This window comes from Dipteris shenzhenensis, chromosome 15 (assembly GCF_047967505.1).
Source record: "Dipteris shenzhenensis isolate YYH24624 ecotype China chromosome 15, Dip_SZ_1.0, whole genome shotgun sequence".
Taxonomy (NCBI): Eukaryota; Viridiplantae; Streptophyta; class Polypodiopsida; order Gleicheniales; family Dipteridaceae; genus Dipteris; species Dipteris shenzhenensis.
Genome location: NC_141610.1, coordinates 12171346 through 12196608, shown reverse-complemented (window position 1 = coordinate 12196608; position 25263 = coordinate 12171346). Strand labels below are relative to the sequence as shown.

The 25263-nt window shown below is 42.4% G+C and overlaps 1 protein-coding gene across 2 annotated transcripts; it reads left to right on the top strand.

The window, feature by feature from the left end:
* Positions 1–221: 221 nt before the first annotated feature.
* Positions 222–6942, top strand: LOC147893374 (pentatricopeptide repeat-containing protein At3g53360, mitochondrial-like). Of its 2 annotated transcripts, none has more exons than XM_087385866.1 (2): positions 222–823; positions 1125–6942. In XM_087385866.1, exons 1-2 carry the CDS (start codon positions 588–590, stop codon positions 4972–4974), a joined length of 4086 nt encoding a protein of 1361 aa, XP_087241992.1. In that variant the 5' UTR covers positions 222–587; the 3' UTR covers positions 4975–6942. The 2 variants fall into 2 exon arrangements, with proteins under 2 accessions (XP_087241992.1, XP_087241993.1); XM_087385867.1 differs by having other exon boundaries at positions 222–1002.
* The last annotated feature ends 18321 nt before the right edge of the window (positions 6943–25263 follow it).

The following is a 25263-nucleotide window of genomic DNA, read 5'->3' as shown; positions in this document are numbered from 1 at the left end:
ACTAAATAACCTAAGTCTATTCTCTCTCCTCTCATTGCCTCCCTAGGCTCTCCCCTTTGCCTCTCCCTCTCCAATGCTCTTCTCACTCTCGTTGCCTCTCTCTCCACAGCTCTTCCTTCCTCTCCACCACTCTTCCTCCCTCTACCATACCTTGTCACTGCCTCCCTCTCCACCGCTCTTCTCAACTCTCCCTCACCGTTTTTCCTCCCTCTCCACCACCGCTCTTCCTCTCTCTCCCACTCTTCCTCCCTCTCCCACTCTTCATCGCACCACTCTCCACTCTCCCCACCGCTCAGAGCCCCGCTTTCTCTGGCTTAGCCATATCCCCTCCCTTCTGTCTATAGAGCAGCTTAGAGCAGCCAGGAATATATTCTTTTTACGAACCTTGTAGAGCCTAGAAGGCGCCATTTAATCGAGCTTTTTATTTCCCTTAATTTTTCATGCTCCCCCCGGTCGCCACAAATTAATTAATTGACCGCAAATTTCATCTGCGGGTACCTGTAAGCAATCATACCAGTTCATGATCTGTACGGTGTCTAAAGACCCTTGACAAGAAGTTTAAAACAAGGATCGAACAAGGGTCTTGCATGTTGCTAGCAACCAACGCGCAGATGGGCTTGAAGCCAATATCCAGTCTTCTCCTGATGACGGGGAGGACAGGAATTTGTGCCTTGGATCGCCTATACTCTCTCTTTCGCAGTTGGCGCCACCCACCGGTGGACGCTTCGCTTCATGCGCATTTGCAAAACCTCTGTTCGATCACAAATGAGGGCAGCGGCATCAAAATCCAGCTTCAGCTTGTTCTTCGTCTTTCCAGTCTTGGGTCATCTTTCCTTTCCCTTCATGCAACACTCCCGGTTCTTTTTTCAGTGGCACAACGAACTCGTATTGAATGTATGTTTGGTCGACTCGCCTTTACATAATGCGCAAATTCAATGCTGCCCATACGACGGTTGGTTCTCTTGGCATTGTGCCGTTCACTCGAACAGGGAACCCTGCTAGGTGTTGGACTACTTTCCGTTATAAATTTGATGTGGATTCTGCTGCTTTTAATTTATACTGCTATAGATCCCTGCTTTTTGGATTCTTCTGATCCGCAAACATTAATATGGGGTCATACTCAGGGTGGCTGTCAGTGATCAAACTTCTGGGTCGGTGGGCAAACTTTACAACACGGATTGCCCGGATGAGGCACTTCAGAACATGAACCTTATGCACCAACAAGGCCTGCCCATACCCAGGGATGCCATGTACTGTCTATTGCAGGTATTCAAAAAAAGCAATGATTTCCCAGCAAGCCGGCTTGTACATAACCTTATGGTTAGCAGTGGACTTGCTTCTGTGGCTGTTTTAGGGGACCACTTAATCCGCATTCTTGCCTCATGTGGGAGCCTGTTGGAAGCCAACTTAGTTTTCCACCAAGTTACCAAACCTACTGTTCATACGTGGCATGCTATCATTGCAGCACATGCCATGTTTCAGAAAAATCAGAGGGCTCTTGAGTTATATTACAGAATGCAAGAAGCAGGCTTAAAGCCAGGCAAGTTCGTATTCTTGTGCATATTGAAGGTATGTAGTAGTATGCAAGCTTTAGAACAAGGCAGGTTGATACACGACCATATCATCCGAACTGACCTTGAATCAGAAGTCGCTGTTGCAAATACGCTTATTGACATGTATGCTAAATGCAGGTCCCTTGAGGAAGCACACAAAATTTTTGATGATATAGCAAATGGCGATTCTGTCACTTGGAATGCAATTATTTCAGGGTATGCCCAACGTGGCTTTGGTCTTCCTGCACTACAAATTTATGAAAGAATGCAACAGGATGGTATAAGGCCAGACAAAGTAACGTTTTTGTGTATTTTGAAAGCATGTGGCTCCATAGGAGCCATGGGGAAGGGAAGGCTTATACATGGTCAGATCATTGGAAGTGAACTCGAATCAGATCTAGAGATTGGAACCACCCTTGTGGACATGTACGTTTCATTTGGGAGCCTACAAGATGCTCACAAAGTACTTGATGGGTTGCCATGCCGGAATGTGGTCTCATGGAGTGCAATGATTGCAGGATATGTCCAACATGGACATGGTCTTCTTGCTCTTGAGCTCTTTGAGAAAATGCAGCTGGAGGGTGTAAGGGCAGATAAAGTGATGCTTGTGTACGCTTTAAAAGCGTGTGCAAGTGAAGGTGCGTTAGTGCAAGGCATGATAATACATCACCAAGTCATCCGAGGTGAAGTTCAATTTGATGTGGTGGTTGGGAGCACCCTTGTTGATGTGTATGTCAGCTGTGGGAGCTTGCAGGATGCACACAAGGTATTTAATACGTTGATGAATGAATTTCTTTTTTCATGGGGTCCGACAATTGTAAGATATGCCCTGCATGGGGAAGATTCTCGTTTTGCGATTTTTGAAGCTCCTACCAAAACAAGAGAATGGCAAACGAGGCCTCATGAAGTCATCATTTCCTCCATATTGAAAGCATGTGGCAATGTAGGAGCCAGAGATGAGGGCAGGCTCATTCATCAGCTGATAATAAAGAGCAGACTTGAATCAGATCCTGTCGTTGTGACCACCCTCATTGACATGTATGCTAATTGTGGAAGCCTGGAAGAGGCACGTGGACTATTTGATAAAATGTCAAAACGAGACAGAATTGCTTGGAATGCAATGATTGGAGGGTATGCCCAATATGGGCATGGCCTTCCTGCGTTTGACCTTTTTGAAAAAATGCAACAGGACAACGTAATGCCAGACAAAGTAACTTTTGTGTGCATGTTGAAAGCAAGTGCCAGCATTGGAGCCATAGGACAGGGCAGGTTGATACATGATTCAATTATCAGAGATGGGCTTGACTCAGACATGGTTGTCGGTAGTACCCTGGTTGACATGTATGCCAAATGTGGGAGCCTAGAGGAAGCACATGAAGTTTTTGAAATATTGCCAAGTCAAAATGTAGTTGCATGGAGTGCAATGATTGCAGGTTATGCCCAGCATGGTCCCGGCTTTCATGCCCTTGAATTGTTTGAGCAGATGCGAGGGAAGGGGATAACACCTACCATAGTCACATTTTCGTCTCTTTTAAAAGCATGTGGCAGTATACAAGCCTTAAGGGCAGGCAGGCTGATACATGACCAGATCATGAGAAGTGGACTTAAATTAGATGTGGCCATTGAGAACACACTCATTGACATGTATGCCAAATGTAGGAGCCTGGAGGAAGCACAAAAAGTGTTTGATGAAATGCCAAGTCGAGATGCCGTGTCTTGGAGTGCCATCATTGCAGGTTATGCCCAGCATGAGCTTGGCCTTCCTGCTCTTGAACTTTTCAAGAAAATGCAGGAGGAGGGGATCAAGTCAGGCAGAATCCTGTTTCCATGTATGTTAAAAGCATGTAGCAGTTTAGGAGCTGTAGGACAGGGCAGGCTGATGCATGATCAGACCATCAGGCACGATCTTGAGTCAGATTTGGACATTGGAAATGCTCTTATTGACATGTATGTAAAATGCGGGAGTCTGGAGGAAGCATTCAAAGTGTTTGAAATTTTGCCGAATAAGAATGTGGTGTCATGGGGTGCAATAATTGCAGGTTATGAGCACAAGGGATGTGGCCTGCATGCGCTGGAGCTTTTTGAGCAAATGCAACGTGAGCGTGTACTGCCAAGTGAAATCACATTGACATGCATCTTGAAGGCATGTGCTAGCATAGGAGCTTTTGGACAGGGCAGGCTAATACATGGCCAAATTATTAGCGGTGGATTTCAGTCAGATGTAGTGATTGGAAACACTCTTCTTAGCTTATATATTAGAGCTGGGAGTTTGGAAGAGGCACAAAAAGTGTTTGATGGACTGTCACGTCGAGATTTTGTGTCTTGGAACACCATGATTGCTGGATATGTACAGCATGGAGATGGTTTTCGTGCTCTACATCTTCTTGAGATTATGAAAAAGGAAAGAATGGAACTGGACAGAGTTACATTTGTTTGCTGCTTGAAAGCATGTGGCATTGTGGGAGCTGTAGGAAAGGGCAGGTTGTTACATGGTGAGATGGTTAGATGTGGATTGAAATTGGATGTAGTTGTTGGGACCGCCCTCGTTGATATGTATGCTAGATGTGGCAGCCTAAATGAGGCACGCCAAGTGTTTGATGGATTATCAAAGTGGAATGTTGTATCGTGGGCTGCAATGGTTGTTGGGTATGCACGGCATGGGAACTTCAGGCAAGCTGTGCAATGTGTGGAGGCCATGGAACAACAAGGTTTAAAGCCAGATTCTAGAACCTATGCAATTATTCTATCCTCTTGCTGTTTTGCTGGTAAATCAGAAGAAGGTCATTACTATTTTCAGTTTATGAGAGAAGCTCATGGCATCACACCAACTAATGATCACTTGAACTGCATGGTTGATCTTCTTGGCCGTGCAGGATGCTTGGATGAGGCAGAAAAATTGCTCTGTACCATGCCAATCCTGCCTGACATTGCTGGATGGATGTCATTGCTCACATCCTGCAAACAACACGGCAACATTGTTCTAGGAAAAAAGTGTTTTGATCAAATTATTCATCTGGACCCGAGCGTTGCAGCAGGTTATGAACTCATGTCAAAGATATATGCAAATGCTCAGATGTGGGAGGATGTCCAGAAAATGCAAGACCTGAGAAGATCTGCTAATGCATGGAAAAAACCAGGGAGGGCCTGGATTGAACATAATGGACGGTTACATGAGTTTTCTGTGGCAGACAAAACTCACCGAGAAATCATTGCAATCTATTTTAAATTAAATAGTCTGAGAAATGTCATGAAGGAGGAAGGATACCTGCCAAAAGTAGATTTAGTATCAGACCTCAATCCAGATGTGCATGACGAAGCTGTCTCATGTGGACATGGTGAGGAATCGGCTGTAGCATTTGTGCTTCTCCCTGCCTTTCAAGATGTAACCTTCCCCAGATTTGGAAAATCTTTACTTGTATAATGAGTGTTTCACTGCCAGTAAAGTTGTATCCAAGATTGAAAAGTCAGGCAAATTACAAAATGTCAGAACATGATGCTTCCTTCAGTTTAATAGCAAGCTAGCTGACAACAGCTATGGCAACTAGAAGTTGAAGATGCAACACGTGCTCAACACGAAGAAGTTGTGGGTCATAGAGAGCAGTGAGGCCAGATACCATCCAGCTGGGACAAGAAAGCAGGTATAGTACAGAACAAGATTAAATTTCAACAATACAAGAGGGCATGATTCGTATTGTCTGAAGCAAGAAGACACATGACACAGGATGACAGCCCTAGAAAACAGTCTTGCATGCAAGAGCATGTTCATAATCATGATGCTCAACAATAAGCATTCTACTTTGCCAGGTCTTTGGTGCCTCACATTGGGCTGCCATACCACAGCAGGGAGGTCCAGAACACTTGCAGAAGTTCCTCAGGTTGGGCTGCCGCACTGGAGACTTGTTGCTCACCATTGGCTGCAGACGTAAGAAGCAAGGAGGTCAAGGTTCAAATGAGCTGACATTGCCTTACATTGGGCTGTCTACTGGAGGAGAATGAAGGTGTGTTTGCAGGGCACCACTACGAAGCCCATAGAAGCTCTAGGATAGCAACACAGGCTGAAGTGTTTTGAAGGTGCTATGAGGAGTTAGGTGTGAATACTTTTAGCCTGCATGTGGGCAAGGCCTCGGATAGTAGTTAGGTGGGTAAAGGCCCCCTTGGAATTAAATGTGTCTTGGGGTGGATTATTGTCCTTGAAGGCTCATAGAGTGGTAAAAGGGGGGCATGGGACATATGCCTCATGGCAGGATTCTAATCAAGGAATTCACTACGTGCATTACTGGATTGGGATGAGCATGACAATTGGAAGCTTCACGTCATGTGGGTGTTCCAGCTTCATGTCGCGTGGGTCTTGGAGTCTTCACTTCACATCGCATGATTTTTAGTGAAACCCAGGATCTTCACGTCGCATGGCTTTCAGGCGAAACACAGAGCTCCACGTCGGTGGCTCTTGGCGGCTCCAGGGGGGTATCGCATGGGTGTTGTCCCTGGATCTCACGATTTGCTGGAGCTTTTGGCATGGCTCTTGGCAAAACATAGAGAAGGGACCATATGAGGTATCGCACGAGTTTTGGCTGAGGGCTGGAACTTCCTTCGTCGCACATCTTGGCTGACAGGTGGATAGGGCGGAGTACTCACCTCGCACGGGAACCCTTGGTCCTTGGATGCATGCCTTTCCGCAGCAGAGTATCACTGTTTCTCCCTTTATGTTTCGTTGATGCTGGCTGTGTATGCTGGTTCTCTTCATGTCCGGGCAGGTTGGTGGACAAGTGGACACTAGAATTCGCTATGGGGGACTGTGTGGTCAAGTGTGACTGCTAGTAACAGTTTCCAGGATTGGTTGCCAAGGTTCTGGATGAGTATTGGATGTCTACTGCTAGGATTGGAGAGAGCAGTATTCAGCAGAGGAAGTGCATGGGTTGACGATGCCAAATGAGTTGCAGAATGCTCATGATGCAAAAGGGATTGTAATCTTTGTGTAACCTGGCTGTAGTCTTTCCCAATCAATTAAAGAAATACTGAAAGGGGCGCCAAGGTTTGGGGCCAATTTGCGTCTTTGTTTTGGTGCAGGAGCAATCTAGCTCCCTTTGCTGTGACTTTATTTGCTGATTTGCTGAGTTAAGTTAATTGTAATTGCAAGTTATTGCTGTACTGCCCTTTGGTAGATACTGAAGGCCAGTTTCAGGTAGCTCTTTCTTGGAAACTGTTCTCAGCTAGCAATGATTGGTATTGTTCCATGAAAAGGCTCTCGAGGCAACCCTCTTGGTTCCAATTGTGGGGGCCACTCAGATCTATTTTGCACTATGTTCAGACCATTCAGACCAAGAGAGATCCTCTTGCTGCACACACCCCTCTCTTCCGCCGGTGTTTGTCCTTCTTCAATGGGTCTCAGGGCTGCAATGGCTTTTATAGCCTAACCATCATAGAATCAAGAACCCTTACTTGCAGATTTGAAAATTCTACGAAGTTCTATTTGCATTTGACTATGTCACTATTCCAGAAATCTTACCCTTATGATATTTCAGCTGCCTTCTTTTTTACCAGATCATCAGGTTTGTCCCATTGCTCATTCTCTCCATGCTCACGTTTTAGGTATGTTCCCCATTTTGAATTATCTCTTCTTAGGTCCCAATCATGAAACATCATGCCACTGAACTATTTTCTTCCTTGTCCTGGTGGTGCCCTGAACAATCGAGCCCATGATGTTCATGCTATGGGTTTGTTTTTTTTGGTTTGGGTGAAGATGTCTTACCCTTGTTCATGCTGTTGTGATTGGACTATATGTGCCTGCGATGAATCAAGAATTTTGAACTTGATGACGAGGCCCTTTCTGTAAGGGCATCGTGACTAATAAACCTTTTCACATTCAATAATCCCGAGCTAGAGCCTAACAGATTTATGGTTCTAGCTCAACACAAAAACCCTTTAAATGTATGCAATAATCACAAAATTATGAATCACCGTGATGAATGGAATCACAACAAACCCTTGTCAAGCAGCACCAAATTCCTCTGAAAAAATGTAGACCAACCATAAACTCTAAGTGTCTAGTGCTTGAGTGTGTGCAAAACTCTCACTTTAATAAGCGCAACTCAATGTGTGTTGCTATCCATAGAGCAAGCTCTCTTCCTTGCTGGTCTTGAAGTGGTGGGGTGGTTTCGCCAGTTCCTCACTGGTGCCACAAATTTCTGTGGAGGTTAGGGAGATTTGTTGTGACTCATGGCAGAAATTGTCGGTTCCCGATTTGTTGCCATAAATGCCTGCAGGTCAGCCTATCTTTTGAATCCAATTTAGGACTCTTGCCTTCTAGAATAGGTTTTGGAAATTCTATGCATCTGCTCAACATCTAGTCGATATATGTGCCATTTGGTTGAACGCTATTCATTGTCAAATGTGCTGAATAACCCATAAAGTACTTGCAATGGGATCCCAGGGAATGGGAATGGATTCGGCATTGAGAGAAGAGCCTTTCCTTCTTTCGTTACATTGTTAGTAATTCCAGGAGATTCCAGTTAAGCTGTAGAGGTTGGAGGCCCGCGGCCCTCCAGAGCACCCCATTGGGAGTGTTATGATATTTCAGTTGACATGCAGAGGAACTTCTGAAGGAGACTCTAGAAATCCCGTAGTAATAGAAAAATCACTCTATTTTTTGGGCTTTCTAGTTATGGCAGGATTAAAGTGAACCTATGGAGATTCAGGTAGGTTCGGGGCCGACCATACTTGTCCTTGCTGCCTTTTTGCTGTGGAGTCAGTTCAACATTACCTTTGGGATTGCAAATAGACCAGGATTATTTAGAAGGGGATAGCCAGGATTTTCAGTACCTTTATTTGTCGTCCCTTCTTCATGACTTGGGGCTCAGTTACTTGGCTCTCTCTCTCGGGGCCACTGGTCTTCTATGAGAGACATGACTCATCTTGAGCCTCTGCTAGGAGAGCTATATTTTTAGAGAATAGGGGGGCTCCCCTTTTCTTCTCTGAGATTATTACAGGGTGGAGATGACATGTTCAGCCTTAAGCCTAGTTGTTTTCTAACATGCACCCCATGATGTATTTCTGCCTTGAGCTTTTGCTCTCGCAGGTTTTGTTCATACTTAATAGAAGTCTTTTTTATGGGGGAAAAAAAAGAATGTGCTGAATCAATGACATGGCAATTGTTTGCCGATCGAACCCAATTTGATGTTCATTCAAACCCTACTCGTCGAATAAGTCAAATTGATGATATGGCAAATGGTTTGCCAATCAAACCTAGTTTGACGATTGTAATTCGTCTTTGCTCTGAAGACCAAAGTACTCATTCATACTTAAATCTTAGCTTTGCTCGGAAAACCACAAACAAATTATCATTTGCCTTTGTTCTCCTCATTTGGGGACTCAACGATTGTAATTCATCTTTGCTTTGAAGACCAAAGTACTCATTCAGACTTAAATCTTAGCTTTGCTCTGAAAACCACAAACAAATTATCATTTGCCTTTGTTCTCCTCATTTGGGGACTCACAGGTGAGGCAGTGATCTCGAACATAGACCAAGGGTGGACAAAAGAGATGCTTTGTAGATTTATTCTCATTTATAATTGTGCGCGTTGAGGGTGGTTATTGTCCTCTGTGACTCAAGGATGAACACATGCTACAGACTTAGAGCCACTTAGGATACTGGAGTTTAGGCATTCTCTCCGACCTCCTCCCACGCAATACCAATGACCTCTGAGGGATTGTGTAATGCTTGGATTTAAAAAATCATGTGTGTGTGTTTGTGTGTGTGTGTGTGTGTGAATCTATACAATATAAATACAATGCACTGGATTTTACCCCAAAAAAAAAAGAAGAAGTGTGTGTGTGAATCTATATTGGGCACTCTGGACTCTGTGGAAAGACATAAATCGTAGTCTTTGGAGATTCTATTTTTTCCATGTTTCACTATTTTCGGATGTCACTCAGGCAATCCCTTTATGCATGTATGTTCACCAAATAGATTACTCTGTTTACTCGTATTACAATGAAATCTTCGGATATTGTAATTGCATGTCTCCTCTTTGGGGACTAAAAGTGTGTGTGAATCTTGGTTTGAGATACTTTGGTCTCTCCTAGATTATGGATTAGTGATGTTTCTTTTTCCCTTGTGCTTACCTTTGCATTGGAAAGTTGCATAGCACTTTTCATGTTTGGACCTATTTCTCCATCTGATGTGGATGAGAAATAACCAAAGGTAATTGACAAAGACAAAGTTGTTGTACTTGAGCAAATACTTGGCATAAGGATACATGTACTTGGGAAGGTTGGAATGAGTGAAAGTACTAGCTGAAATTTCAGCTCAATCTCACTATAGATGCCAAGTTGGTTGATAACTATGATATTTTTGTTATCCTCATCGTTTTCATACTTACGAGTAAGCCACACTAATTAGTACGTGTGATTTGCGGTTTGTGGTCAATTGAGGACTACTGCTTTGGTGGCAAGGGGATTGTTACAACCCTCTATTATTCCATGAACTCCATTTATATTTTTTACATGCACATGCTATTGATTACTTGTGTAAATGGCTATTGTCAGAGGACTTCACACATCGGCTAGTGTCAATGGCCATAATCTACTTTCGGGAGCTCTCTAGCATGGTTTTCATTGTGTCCCTTCACACCATCTTTACTATAGTTGTCATGGGTGTCCACAGCCCATGGTGTGTGGTTGGCCACCTATGGAAGTAGCCCCGTGAGCCAGATTTGTTGAGATTATGTGGTCACCTGCCCACCTGTGAGACATGGGGGAGGTAGACTCGCTGCAAGAGAGGGTTCTGAGAGAGACCATGCTGAAGAAAGAACAAACAACACGCTACCATGTAGGTAGTGAGATATGCCACATGTGTAGTAGTAAAGGGTTCATGGAAGTTTTTCTTGGTCCATGCAATGGGCTGGACAACCCTGCATCAGTCCGGGAGAGCAGCACAATAAGTTGCCAGAGAAAGGCGCCTCGAGCTAGAGCTGAGCGTTAGCAGTAGAGCTAGTCAACAGAGCTATCAGGTTAGGGACAATGCACTTGGAGCAAATCACAGAGGATGACATACAACAATCAATGTCTGCAGTAGGTCGGTTGACAACATCCGTACCACAAACTGGGTTGTGCAGGAGCTGGCAAAAGGCGGGTGGACCTGTCACCAAGTAGTAAATACTCCAAAGTCAAAGTTTCAATTGACCATTTATTTGATCATAATTAAAGAGTCTCTCATTTATTTAATTATGTTCAAATAGTTATCTTTAATTGGTCAGAGTATTGACTTCGGTAAAAGATAGTTAGCCTTGGTTAAGTATACTGAACCACGGTTAGAAAGACTTGGCGTATGCCAAGAGGGTTAATTGCAGTTAACCAAAGAACTTCTGACTATGGTCAGAAAGAGTTGACTTTGGTCAAAAAGACTTGGCTTTGGCCAAAGTAGGTTGACCTTAGTCAACCTAGATTATTACCGGCTCCGATCGAAGAAATCTGGCATTAATTAAGGTGCCTTGACCCTTGGTCAAAGTCCCTAATTACAACTAGAAGGGTTGTCTTCGATCAACCGTAATTTATCTATTTATGTGCACATGTTTGCCTACGATTAGTCCACATATTATTATTTCAATGCAAAGCGCTAATAACCGTTAATGGGTGCCATGGTTGTGTGCTTTAGTTAATGGTTGTAGGTACCAAGAAGGATCAAAGGCCTAAGCGATATGGAGCCTAGCAAGTGACCAGGAGTTGTTCGCGTGACCCAGTGCTACAAAGACCCCAGAATTTACCCTTTAAGGCATGTAAGTAGAGTTAGTCTAGGATTTGGACAAGTGGCATGTTGCCAAGAAAGAATGAGCTTGTGAGCACTTTGTAAAAATGATGTACGTACGTTTTCTATCTCAGCCTAGAGCGACTTTCCCCAAGTCACCACCACAACTAGTCTCTCCTATCAGCTCCAAAATTTGAACGACACTTATGGCATAGTTCTCAATCCCACTCTAGTGACCAAGGTCCATTTCTTCAGGTTTATTATTATTTTGCTCCGGGATATACCTGATCAAGAACCCATAGCAAAAGAGCGCCATCTTCAACTCGAATCAGAGATTGTGTTCGACATGAATGATGAGGGTTTGACACAAGGGCAAGACATACGCATGTACCTCAGAGTTTGTAATTTGCATGGCTATCATATCCGAGTGTTTGAAGACATGCACGACACTCACTTTCAAAGGCCACAATCCCGATTTTGCAAAATCTTACCTTGACAGTTGGACAGATACTCCCTCATACAGGCATCCATTAGCTCCATGGTGAGATGTATATAAGACCAAAAGTTTGACTTTGGTCTTCACTTTTTTGTTGCATCATTTGGAATACAAGCTCCCTTTCTCTCTATGGGTTGTTTCGAGTGTTCTCTTGTTTCCTTGTAATGCCTTTGTGATTGCCAATTCCTCTTCCTCTCCTTCCCCTCCTTCCTCTTCTTGCACTACTTCTCCCTCTCTCCCCATTTTTCCCTCCACTCCCTTCTTGTGGAATCACATCGCAATGGTTCGGAAGCTGTTAGAGTGACACTAGCAATTGACAAGCACTTGCATTGCTCCCAACCCAGAGTAGAGTGGAGTAGAGATCACTGGCGTATCGGCAAGAACCCCACAACACGTGAGTCACCACCAAACTACACACATAAAGAGAGGAGAACACCAAAATGTGAAGTTGTATTGAGAATATAAGATTTATGTTACAAAGAATAGCCAAAAGAAGGAATATATCCTCTATAAAGGAAACTAATCCTACAAGAGAAAACCCACTAATTGGATAAAAAACTATACCAAGGGCCATACTACTCATAATCCAACAAGCCAAGTGTGAAGGTACAAATATTGATCAAGGTTAAGAGTTGAGGTTAATAATGGACATCACATGATGAGCATGCTATGTTGCTAAGATTCACGAGTTTGACTCTCACATGATTATAGTTTTACATGAAAATTCTGAGCTTTAGACATGGACACTATTTTGGGATGTGATTAGATGAACTGACTTCGGGAGTTCAGTGTTGATCTAAATGTATGAATCTCTATCTTGTACATAAAGGCAAAAGCATTGGTGTTGTAGGCTATGACAACTTCAATAATGTAGTAGTGCAAGATGGTGACATGCAACAATCACTTTCAAATTTGTTGACATGACATATTATTTACCCATGAAGAGAGATGTTAACCATGCTCTAGTCTTGGATCTTGGAAGCAAGCCCATAAATAAGGACCCATCTTGTCTCGAACATGAGGAAGTAGTAAAGTAGGAAATACTGACATTTTGTAAAATACTAAAGTTTGCAAATGGGTCAAAATCTTCACTTGTTTTGAGGCAAAACAAGATGGTAAATCATATTTCTGTGAAGTTTTGTACAACATCGATATAAAACATTTTCTTTCATAAATTATCTTCCTCATCGAAGGATACAGGATGAGGCTTTGAGGGGCTTTTACTCTTTTGGTTGATGTTAGCATCTACCTAGAGAATGTTAAAACCCTTTCTTTGTTGTGTGATAGTACATTGATGCTGGCATCAACCTTGTGAATGCAAAGCTTCTTTTCATCCTTTAGGTAGGGATACTAGCATCACCTAGATGATTGCATGTGCAAAATTTTATGTGATGCTAGCATCACCCAATTGATTGCATGAGTAGGAATTTGTAACACTAAAATGGCTTTTTCATTGTTTTAAATTCATCATATGATGCTAGCATGGTCCAAGCTATTAGATGTATGCAAGTATGTGCATCATTATAAGTGTTGTTTCTTGTGTGGTTTGGTGTGTGATGTTGGCATCACCCAAAAGATTACAAGAATATGGTATATGCTTGTATACATACAAGAAACCTACACTAAATACTTATGGTCATTTCATGCACTAAACTATTCTACTTGTCTTAGTATATTGACTTACATTAATTGATGTTACTTTTCCTTTTATTTCTTTGCATTAATAGAATACTTATATTCTAGTCATTTTGTCATATATGGACTTGTTTTACACATACATGGCACCTCCAAGTCTTCATCCTTGCCATCAGACCACAAATTGGAGGAATGCATCAAATGACTCAACAATATCATCCATAGAGAAGAAAAAACCAAGCTAAAAATGGATCTTCTCCCTATTTGACTTGTTGCCCTCCTCCCCACCATCTCCTTTCTCCCTCACCTTGCCTCCTTCCTTTCCCCCCCGTGCCCTTTGTAGCTAGTTGCCCTTTATCTTTTGACCCACCTCTAGCTTTTTGCTATCCTATGGGTAGCTTTTGTGTTGTGCCATTGTACGCCAAGGGCCACCCCTCGGCACTCCTTGTTCTTGTACACCCTGTTGCCTTCCCAACAATTTTTTATGGCTTCCCTGCTAGCTCGAGGATTCTAGCAGCCACCGGTCATTGTTTTGCAAGATCTAGGAGTTCCTGGAGGCCTCACAAGCCCACTTTAGTGATGCATGGATTATCATGTAAGGCAAAAATAGCTCTTAGGCTCACCCTACCCCAAAGACCTTCTCATGGCTATTTGGCATCTCTGAAGGACTAGGATCCCTTGATGGCTATATTCTACCATTAGCTGGCTAGCATTGCTTTGTGGCCAGCCTACCATTAGGTGCATTGGGATCCCTTGGTGGCCAAAATTGCTTTCATGTAGCACCCTCTAGCATTATTTCAAAGGGCTCTGGCCATGGAGCTTTCCCTTTTTCAGCTTCTTTACAAGGTTCTCCTTGAAGCTGTTGCTCACATCACTTGGGAGCATGCCATATCTTCTTTTTAGGATGTGGTGTTGGAGGCCCATGTTGGAGGACCTTCCAACTAGCCTTTTGGAGGGCTCTTGAGTATCTTTTTCCCTCACTTTTCGCCCCTCTTTTTTTGCCCTTCCTTCCCTCCCTTTTAGCACTAAAGAGTTTATGTTTGTTCATTCCCTATTCATTCTAAGGACTAAATCTTGGCAATGATCCTTAGTCTATCTAGAGGAACCCAAATGGCAGCATCCTCAACTCCCCAAACTGTAAAGGTTCTTCTCTCCTTGGAAGACAAGCAAAAAGTGAAGAAATCGTAGAGTTCTCGTGGGATGAATAGTCACAAACTCATGCTTACAAGGAGCTAAGTGCGTGTATAGATCCAGACAGTTCTAGGAGTAGACGGAGACCACATACAAGAGGTTGCCATCTATGGAAGGGGTCTTCCTCATGGAGACCACTAGGACCCTTGTGGAGTGATCCCTCTCTTGATGGACCCGTACCTTATTTACTTCATCCTTGGTACCATGGGTTCAAAGATTACAACATGGAGGTGACTCACCATGTGCCTCACATTTTGGTGCTACTTTACTTTCCAGGACTCGTGAAAGAGTATACTTTATTGGGAGAGATTTTGGCACGATGTTGGAGTTGTCCCCTCAGACAACAGCATTAGTGGTAGCAAATGACAGAGTCCCTGGACTGAAGCTGTTAGTGGAGATCCCAAAGTCCCGTCCAAAGGAGATCTTTCTTGAGGCACTTGATGGTGGGATTTTAGAAAATTCATTGAGATCTTTGTGCTTCTAGGCCAATGCATATGGCATAGGCAAACGGGGCACTCGGCTTATGATTGTCAGAGGGGTTGCTTGCCTAGAGTGAGCATAGTGTTTAGCCAAATAGAGGATGGAGTCCTAGACTCCTCGGGTGGAGCCTTCTGAAGGGACCTAGACAAGGGTAGAGTGCAATAAGACCAAGTAGGCTCTAAAGAGTCATAGGAAATGGGCCAAATTTAGGGAGCATGCAAAGGTAGACCAAGATGTAGCCCCCTAGTCCCAAGGGACGTAGTAGGGGGACACCTTGACAAACCATCCACATAACCCAGAGGAGGAGACTTTCTACAATGTTTATGTAGATTGTTTGGTGGTTGGGATTTAGATTGTTTAGTCCTCCTCCCATCCCTCTTCAAAATCTCACCCCGACCCAAAGCCTCAAGCAAGGGCGTCACTGAATCTTCCCCCCCATAGGTATCTCAGCCTAGAGTGACTTTCCCCAAGTCACCACCACAACTAGTCTCTCCTATCAGCTCCAAAATTTGAACGACTCTTATGGCATAGTTCTCAATCCCGCTCTAGTGACCAAGGTCCATTTCTTCAGGTTTATTATTATTTTGCTCCGAGATATACCTGATCAAGAACCCATAGCAAAAGAGCGCCATCTTCAACTCGAATCAAAGATTGTGTTCGACATGAATGAGGGTTTGACACAAGGGCAAGACATACACATGTACCTCAGAGTTTGTAATTTGCATGGCTATCATATCCGAGCATTTGAAGACATGCACGACACTCACTTTAAAAGGCCACAATCCCAATTTTGCAAAATCTTGCCTTGACAGTTGGACAGATACTCCCTCATAGAGGCATCCATTAGCTCCATGGTGAGATGTATATAAGACCAAAAGTTTGACTTTGGTCTTCACTTTTTTGTTGCATCATTTGGAATACAAGCTCCCTTTCTATCTGTGGGTTGTTTCGAGTGTTCTCTTGTTTCCTTGTAATGCCTTTGTGATTGCCACTTCCTCTTCCTCTCCTTCCCCTCCTTCCTCTTCTTCGCACTCCTTCTCCCTCTCTCCCCATTTTTCCCTCCACTCCCTTCTTGTGGAATCACATTATTGCAATGATTCGCAAGCTGTTAGAGTGACACTAGCAATTGACAAGCACTTGCATTGCTCCCAACCCAGAGTAGAGTGGAGTAGAGATCACTGGTGTATCGGCAAGAACCCCACAACACGTGAGTCACCGCCAGACTACACAAATAAAGACAGGAGAACACCAAAATGTGAAGTTGTATTGAGAATATAAGATTTACGTTACAAAGAATAGCCAAAAGGAGGAATATATCCTCTATAAAGGAAACTAATCCTACAAGAGAAAACCTCCTAATTGGAGAAAAAACTATACCAAGGGCCATACTACTCATAATCCAACAAGCCAAGTGTGAAGGTACAAATATTGATCAAGGTTGAGAGTTGAGGTTAATAATGGACATCACATGATGAGCATGCTATGTTGCTAAGATTCATGAGTTTGACTCACATGATTATATTTTTACATGAAAATTCTGAGCTTTAGACATGGACACTATTTTGGGATGTGATTAGATGAACTGACTTGGGGAGTTTAGTGTTTATCTAAATGTATGAATCTCTATCTTGTACATAAAGGCAAAAGCATTGGTGTTGTACGCTATGACAACTTCAATAATGTAGTAGTGCAAGATGGTGACATGCAACAATCACTTTCAAATTTGTTGACATGACATATTATTTACCCATGAAGAGAGATGTTGACCATGCTCTAGTCTTGGATCTTGGAAGCAAGCCCATAAATAAGGACCCATCTTGTCTCTCTAAGGTGGAACATGAGGAAGTAGTAAATTAGGAAATACTGACATTTTGTAAAATACTAAAGTTTGCAAATGGGTCAAAATCTTCACTTGTTTTGAGGCAAAACAAGATGGTAAATCATATTTCTATGAAGGTTTGTACAACATCGATATAAAACATTTTCTTTCATAAATTATCTTCCTGATCGAAGGATACAAGATGAGGCTTTGAGGGGCTTTTACTCTTTTGGTTGATGTTAGCATCTACCTAGAGAATGTTAAAACCCTTTCTTTGTTGTGTGATAGTACATTGATGCTAGCATCAACCTTGTGAATGCAAAGCTTCTTTTCATCCTTTAGGTAGGGATACTAGCATCACCTAGATGATTGCATGTGCAAAATTTTATGTGATGCTAGCATCACCCAATTGATTGCATGAGTAGGAATTTGTAGCACCAAAATGGCTTTTTCATTGTTTTAAATTCATGGCTTTTTCATTGTTTTAAATTCATCATATGATGCTAGCATGGTCCAAGCTATGAGATGTATGCAAGTATGTGCATCATTATAAGTGTTGTTTCTTGTTTTGTTTGGTGTGTGATGTTGGCATCACCCAAAAGATTACAAGAATATGGTATATGCTTGTATACATACAAGAAACCTACACTAAATACTTATGGTCATTTCATGCACTAAACTATTCTACTTGTCTTAGTATATTGACTTACATTAATTGATGTTACTTTTGCTTTTATTTCTTTGCATTAATAGAATACTTATATTCTAGTCATTTTGTCATATATGGACTTGTTTTACACATACATGGCACCTCCAAGTCTTCATCCTTGCCATCAAACCACAAATTGGAGGAATGCATCAAATGACTCAACAATATCATCCATAGAGAAGAAAAAACCAAGCTAAAAAATGGATCTTCTCCCTATTTGACTCGTTGCCCTCCTCCCCACCATCTCCTTTCTCCCTCACCTTGCCTCCTTCCTTCCCCGCCGTGCCCTTTGTAGCTAATTGCCCTTTATCTTTTGACCCACCTCTAACTTTTTGCTATCCTATGGGTAGCTTTTGTGTTGTGCCATTGTACGCCAAGGGCCACCCCTCGGCACTCCTTGTTCTTGTACACCCTATTGCCTTCCCAACAAATTTTTATGGTTTCCCTGCTAGCTCGAGGATTCTAGCAGCCACCGGTCATTTTTCTGCAAGATCTAGGAGTTCCTGGAGGCCTCACAAGCCCACTTTAGTGACGCATGGATTATCATGTAAGGCAAAAATAGCTCTTAGGCTCACCCTACCCCAGAGACCTTCTCATGGCTATTTTGGCCTCTCTGAAGGACTAGGATCCCTTGATGGCTATATTCTACCATTAGGTGGCTAGCATTGCTTTGTGGCCAGTCTACCATTAGGTGCATTGGGATCCCTTGGTGGCCAAAATTGCTTTCATGTAGCACCCTCTAGCATTATTTCAAAGGGCTTTGGCCATGTAGCTTTCCCTTTTTTAGCTTCTTTACAAGGTTTTCCTTGAAGGTGTTGCTCAGACCACTTGGGAGCATGCCATATCTTTTTAGGATGTGGTGTTGGAGGCCCATGTCGGAGGACCTTCCAACTAGCCTTTTGGAGGGCTCTTGAGGCTCTTTTTCCCTCACTTTACCCCCCTCTCTTTTTGCCCTTCCTTCCCTCCCTTTTAGCAGTAATGAAGAGTTTATGTTTGTTCATTTCGTGTTCATTCTAAGGACTAAATCTTGGCAATGATCCTTAGTCTATCTAGAGGAACCCAGATGGCAGCATCCTCAACTCCCCAAACTATAAAGGTTCTTCTCTCCCTAGAAGGCAAGCAAAAAGTGAAGAAATTGTAGAGTTGTCGTGGGATGAATAGTCACAAACTCATGCTTACAAGGAGCTAAGTGCATGTATAGATCCAGACAATTCTAGGAGTAGACAGAGACCACATACAAGAGGTTGCCATCTATGGAAGGGGTCTTCCTCATGGAGACCACTAGGACCCTTGTGGATTGATCCCTCTCTTGATGGTTCCGTACCTTATTTACTTCATCCTTGGTACCATGGGTTCAAAGATTACAACATGGAGGTGACTCACCATGTGCCTCACATTTTGGTGCTACTTTACTTTCCAGGACTCGTGAAAGAGTATACTTTATTGGGAGAGATTTTGGCACGATGTTGGAGTTGTCCCCTCAGACAGCAGCATTAGTGGTAGCAAATGACAGAGTCCCTGGACTGAAGCTGATAGTGGAGATCCCAAAGTCCCTTCCAAAGGAGATCTTTCTTGAGGCACTTGATGGTGGGATTTTAGAAAGTGCATTGAGATCTTTGCGGTTCTAGGCCAATGCTTACGGCATAGGCAAACGGGGCACTCGGCTTATGATTTTCAGAGGGGTTGCTTGCCTAGAGTGAGTGCAGTGTGGAGCCAAATAGAGGATGGAGTCCTAGACTCCTGGGGTGGAGCCTTCTAAAGGGACCTAGACCAGGGTAGAGTGCAGTAAGACCAAGAAGTAGGCTCTAAAGAGTCATAGGAAATGGGCCAAATTTAGGGAGCGTGCAAAGGTAGACCAGGATGTAGCCCCCTAGTCCCAAGGGAAGCAGTGAGGGGACACCTCAACAAACCATCCACATAACCCAGAGGAGGAGACTTTCTACAATGTTTATGTAGATTGTTTGGTGGTTGGGATTTAGATTGTTTAGTCCTCCTCCCATCCCTCTTCGAGATCTCACCCCGGACCCAAAGCCTCAAGCAAGGGCGCGGCTGAATCTTCCCCCCCATAGGTAGCGGCCTCCCTTTCTCACACTTTCTAAGTTCGTCATGACATTCATAATACGACCTTTTAGTAGGTATTGTCTTAAGTGTAAGTGTTGTCGTATTTGAACAAATGTTGTGTGCTGTAAATTTAATATTTCTTCAAATTCTGATAATATTTCTCCAGTTTACATTGTACACAAGCATGCTACCACTACACTCTCAAAAAAGATACTCACACGTTCATTAAAATATTCATAATATACTACTAGTCATAGAAAGATCCATATGGAAGTATGGGTACAAATATCCTACATTAAGTATACATTGTATACGAATATGCCTTCACTAAAAACTTATGTTGCACATACAACAAAACATAAATTTCCAAATAAAATTGAATATACAAATCTCTTATTTATTGTATAATAATTTTAAAAAAGAATGATATCCACCTCACCCAGAAAGAACATTATAAATACGGACATCACTCACTTCATCAAAACTTATTAAAAAAATTTGAGATAACAAAATGAAGGCAATGCTCTCAAGTGCATCATGTACTCTACTATTTAATATATGCAATCGAGCTCTAAAGATTAGAACAATGGAACTTTGAATATAGAGCAACACATGGCTCAACTAGAGCTTGAATTTCCCATTGATTGCACTATGCTTCCTGCCAAAAATTGCCAATATCATGGCCTAAATAGATATGCAAAGTTGGGGAGGGGTATCCTCCAATAGGCCTTTAGGTCCTTCTCACCTTCTTATGTTCTAATTTTATAACTGGTCAAGGGCACATAAGAATAATAAGGTTGAATACATGGTTATTGAAATGTGCCCTTGACACTTGGGAGGAATGGAAAAGTAATTGTAGATAGGATAGATCTTGAATAAGTAGTGCACGCGCGTGCACACATACACGCACACACACACACACTTGTTTTCTTAACCAGAATCTCACATGTGATCCGGTATAAGAGTAAAGTGGTTGTACACTATTGGTTTTCTTGTTGCATGGCTTTATTGATTTCTTTGTCCCATGCTTATTCAAATATGGTATCCACAATTTGGTATTTTTACGCATGATCTCCTATGCACACACATACTCTCCTAGCCTAATTAGCAACATGTTTGGGTGTGGGTGTGGGTGTAGGTGTCTAATCCCTTGTCCCACTATGAGTCCTTACTATTGAACCATGGTAAATTTTGTATCCCATTGTAGGTGGCATCCATTGTTAATGGTTAACATGCTTCCCTATCAAATGTGCTGACGCTACATGGTACCTCTATTGGCATTGATTATAAGTAGCCAAGATGTCCCTCCCCTAGTAGCCCCTTGGTCTCAATGGAATAATGGCAAGAATCTATTAAAAAAAATATATTTTTCACACACATGCCTTGGACCGGTGGGCACAAGGTCCACAACTATGGTCAACTCACACACACCACACACACCCACACACACACCCAATCACATGCTAGGACACCAACCTCCAAGATTTGAACCCATGACCTGGGGGGTTGGAAGCCCAATGTCCAAACCACTAGGCCAAAGCCTTGGAGGCAAAATCTAGAAACATTTAGTAAGGCAAAGCTGGCATATGTGTAAAAGTCCTTGGTACATGCTTGATAGTGGGTAAGCAATATTTATTTCCTCATTAGTGTGGAGGAACTATACACCCTTTACAAATTTATGGTCTATTGATGCATGGCATTGGATTCCTATCGCTCCTATGCTCATCGCTCTTTCCCTTATCTCTCCTTTGGCTCTCCTTGCTCTCTCAAGCGAGCTCATCCTCAATTGCCCTTCCTCTATACTAGATCTCGACCTCCACTGTCTCTCTCGCTTGTTCAATTTACCACACTATCACTTTCATTCTTCCCATCCCCTCCCTTTTTTGGATCTTCCCCTCATCTCCTTGTACACTTCCCTCTATGCAAGTTGCTCATGTAATCATGCTAAGCATGGAAGCATTCTGGGTCTCCACCCATTTTGGACTATTTGTGGACACCATGCTAAAGAATGGAGTCCCATCGTGCTCTCAATTCAAGGGACCAAAATGCATTACGACATGTGCAGGCCCTAAACCATTGAATAACAACCTGAATTATTCACAAGGAACCCAAAAGAAATGAATGAAACAAAAAATATCAGGATGCCATGGATCAAGAGTAAATCGGCTAGGTGTATGCAGGATGGGATCAGAGGCCTCCTCACCTGATCGATAGGGTAGGCATCATCAATCATACAAGTCATTACCCCTACAAAATCTTCAGTACTCCTTAGTGTCCCATCGACTCTATAGCAAATTTGGGATCAGGAGTGAGCTCAGAATTTACTAATCATCATTGGTAGTAGTTGGAAGATCACCATTCTCTAAGTATCACGAGTCGTTGTGTTCTTCATTGTGATCGTTGGACCACTTTGGTGGCTTCATGTAGCTCTTTTAACTGATGTATTGTTTAAATGTTCAATGTAGGGTGTCTCCACCAAATTGTTGTGTGGTTAATCCTTGGAATGCACATTACTATGAGAACCAGTAGGCTACAACCCGACCTCATAAGATAGATATGCAGTCGAAGAATTGATGTGTGATAAACCCCTCCACTTTGTTCCTTCGTTACTTGTATACTAGTGTCAGAATAATCGATGTATTTCTTAAATGCTCAATCTAGGGTGTCTCCACCAAATTGTTGTGTGGTTAATCCTTGGAATGCACATTACTATAAGAACCCAAGAACTCGGTAGGCTGCAACCCGAGCTCGTTAGACATATATGATGTTGAAGAATTGATGTGTGATAAACCCCTCCACTTTGTTCCTTTGTTACTTGTATACTAGTGTCAGGAAAACCTGCCTAGAAATTGTTGTCTATGGCATCTCAAACTAGAACCTAGTCCCTTAACATGTTTTATCCTCTTATAGTAGTTTGACTTCAGAAAGCTAGGCTCACTTTTGGTCCTAGCTTCCTTGAGCGAATGTAGCCCTGTGTTTTCCTTATTAGTCAAGATACTCTTCTATCCTATATACATCATGATAGCTTACACTGTCCTTCTTTAGGCTCCATATTTTAATGTCCCCTATTTAGAGTTTCTTTAATTTTGTCAATTTATTTTTAGTTCTTTTCTAATATGTCTTTTCCACTATCTTTTGGTTGTATAAAATCATCAAGAAATTAGTGAGAGTTGTAAATATCTATGGGCTCTTCTACATTGTGGAATCTCATTATTAACTCCATTACTCTTATCCTTAACTGGATTTAACCATTGATTCAAGAAGTTTCAGGAGGTGGCTCCTTTTGGTTACTGTTCCTCACTTTTTTGTGATGCAAACATTATGCGGGAGCTGGGCAACTCACATTCCAAACTACAATAACAACCAGTCAGGGTATATGACACTTGCAGTCCCAAGCTAGAAGATGCTTATATTCTAACATTACCTTCTCTTGGATGGATGCAGGTAACACTCCTCGACATTAGAATACATTTCCAGTGTGACTGCTAACAAGGTCAATGCCTTCAATTCTCTTCCTACTCTTCACCTCTTAGATGAGGATTGTAAACACAAATAGTTTTCTTCCTGATTATGTATTTTATATTTCATTCCAATGCAAAAATGATTTTTAACTTGGATGCCACATTGCAGAACCACTACCTATTCCCTGGAGTGGATCCATAGGCCTCACACACACACATATTGTCCCATTTCCATTTTTAATAGAAAAATGGATAGTATGTTATGTTTGGTGTAAGTATGTCCACCTTCTCTAGTGGTTTCCCCCATTACATTACTATCCCTCAGTGTCACTAACCTCAATTTTTCTTTTTGTAAGGTAAATCTCTTACTGGTGTTCAAAGGACATCCTTGACAAAAAAATCCATTGATATATTGGCATACATTGATTTCACAAGTAAACAAACTTCTTCTCTGTGCCCGAGACTATACTTCATAACCCTTTCTGCATGAACAATAGTCAAGTGGCCAATTGCTAGGACATAAAATTCTTGCCGTTGAAGGTGGCTAGGATAGCTCCATGCTTATCTTCTTGGATGAGTCCATGCTCACAGTCTTTGTGGCTTGAGAAGGACTTGGATCAAGTCTCAGCAAGTATGTGGAGGGGATTTCTTCGATCACTTCATGTGCTCCGATGTCTCTTCACAATTTTGATGCCCGACTAGAGCCGTGCAGAAGTCCGAGACATGCATGCACCACAACAAAATTTATGATGAGGGCAAAGTGATGATAATCAAGCTCTGATACCACTGATAGCTTATTGCCCCAAACAAATTGATGCATGCAATGAATTTAAACAAGATAGTCCATCTCACAACTAAAATCACTAGCTTATGAACTGGAGAAAAAAATGTGATATCAAATGACTCAACAACTCTCGTAGAAAATGCTTCAAGTTACTATCAAACACTGAGCTCATCCCTATGGGGCTTGTTGCTCATTATAATGCATATGAGATAGCCACAAAGGCACACTACTATGATTCACACCCGCGATCGACCACCAAGACAATTTTGATTTACCAACACCGCCAATAAATTTCCGCCTCATGAGGTCATGACCAGCTGCACGCTATCTTGCCCTCGACTTTGTATAGAAGCCAAAGGTCACACCACCTTCCTGAGCTTGTGGGAGTCAATTCTCAAAACCACCTTCTGGAGCTTACTGGTGGAATGAAGGCAAATCACCACGACCTCCTACTACATAGGAGAGAATACATGCAATGAAGCCATGTCGTCACCCATGCATAACTCACATGGACTCAACATTGGACCAATAACAATACCTCAAGATACTTCGTCACGACCAATCAAATTGCAATAAGAAGATCCATCTTTAAATTCTAACCTTAATCACCCATGAAGATGAATAGCTAATAGGCTCAAAGGTCTAAGGGGCCAAGGCATTGACATCTTAGAAATGCCCTTATAAGCCCCATTCTAGGAGCTCCACCCATAGCAACAATATACTTTGTTTTCTCCAAACTAACCCCCGTAGCTCTTAGCTAGGTACAAGGCATGGAACATTTTATAAATTAAGGCCCTTGTTACAAATATTGAAACTCATATGGGAAAACATATGATTATTAAGTTCGCTTTTAGGGACATCTTGGGAAGAGAACCCGACTCCAACATATATAGAGCATAAGAAATGATACTTGGAGAGGTAATATCCCCCTTTGATGCCAATATGTAACTTTTCCACTGTCTGTGTGAGGCACTAGATGCCCAGCATCATTTTAGGCCCAAGGGGAAATGCACCATTTCACAACCAAGGCTTTTGAAGGTAATTGTTCCTCATCTCCTCCACCAAAAAACGTGTATGGCATGATCAATTGCAGCCATTGTCACCCCAATGTGTGGAAGTGAAATATCCTCTTTTGCTTCAACAATTGACCAAGGTCTTGCTTCTAAATCAAATTGATGCTTGTGGTTGTTAATGATCATAGAAAAAACCTCAGTGATTGATGACAAAGTGAAAAGAAGCATAGAAGCTCAATCACCATATAAAGCAACATAGAAGCTCAAGCAATGTGAGGATTGCAATCATTCAGCCGTTTGATGGAATCTAGAATAGCTC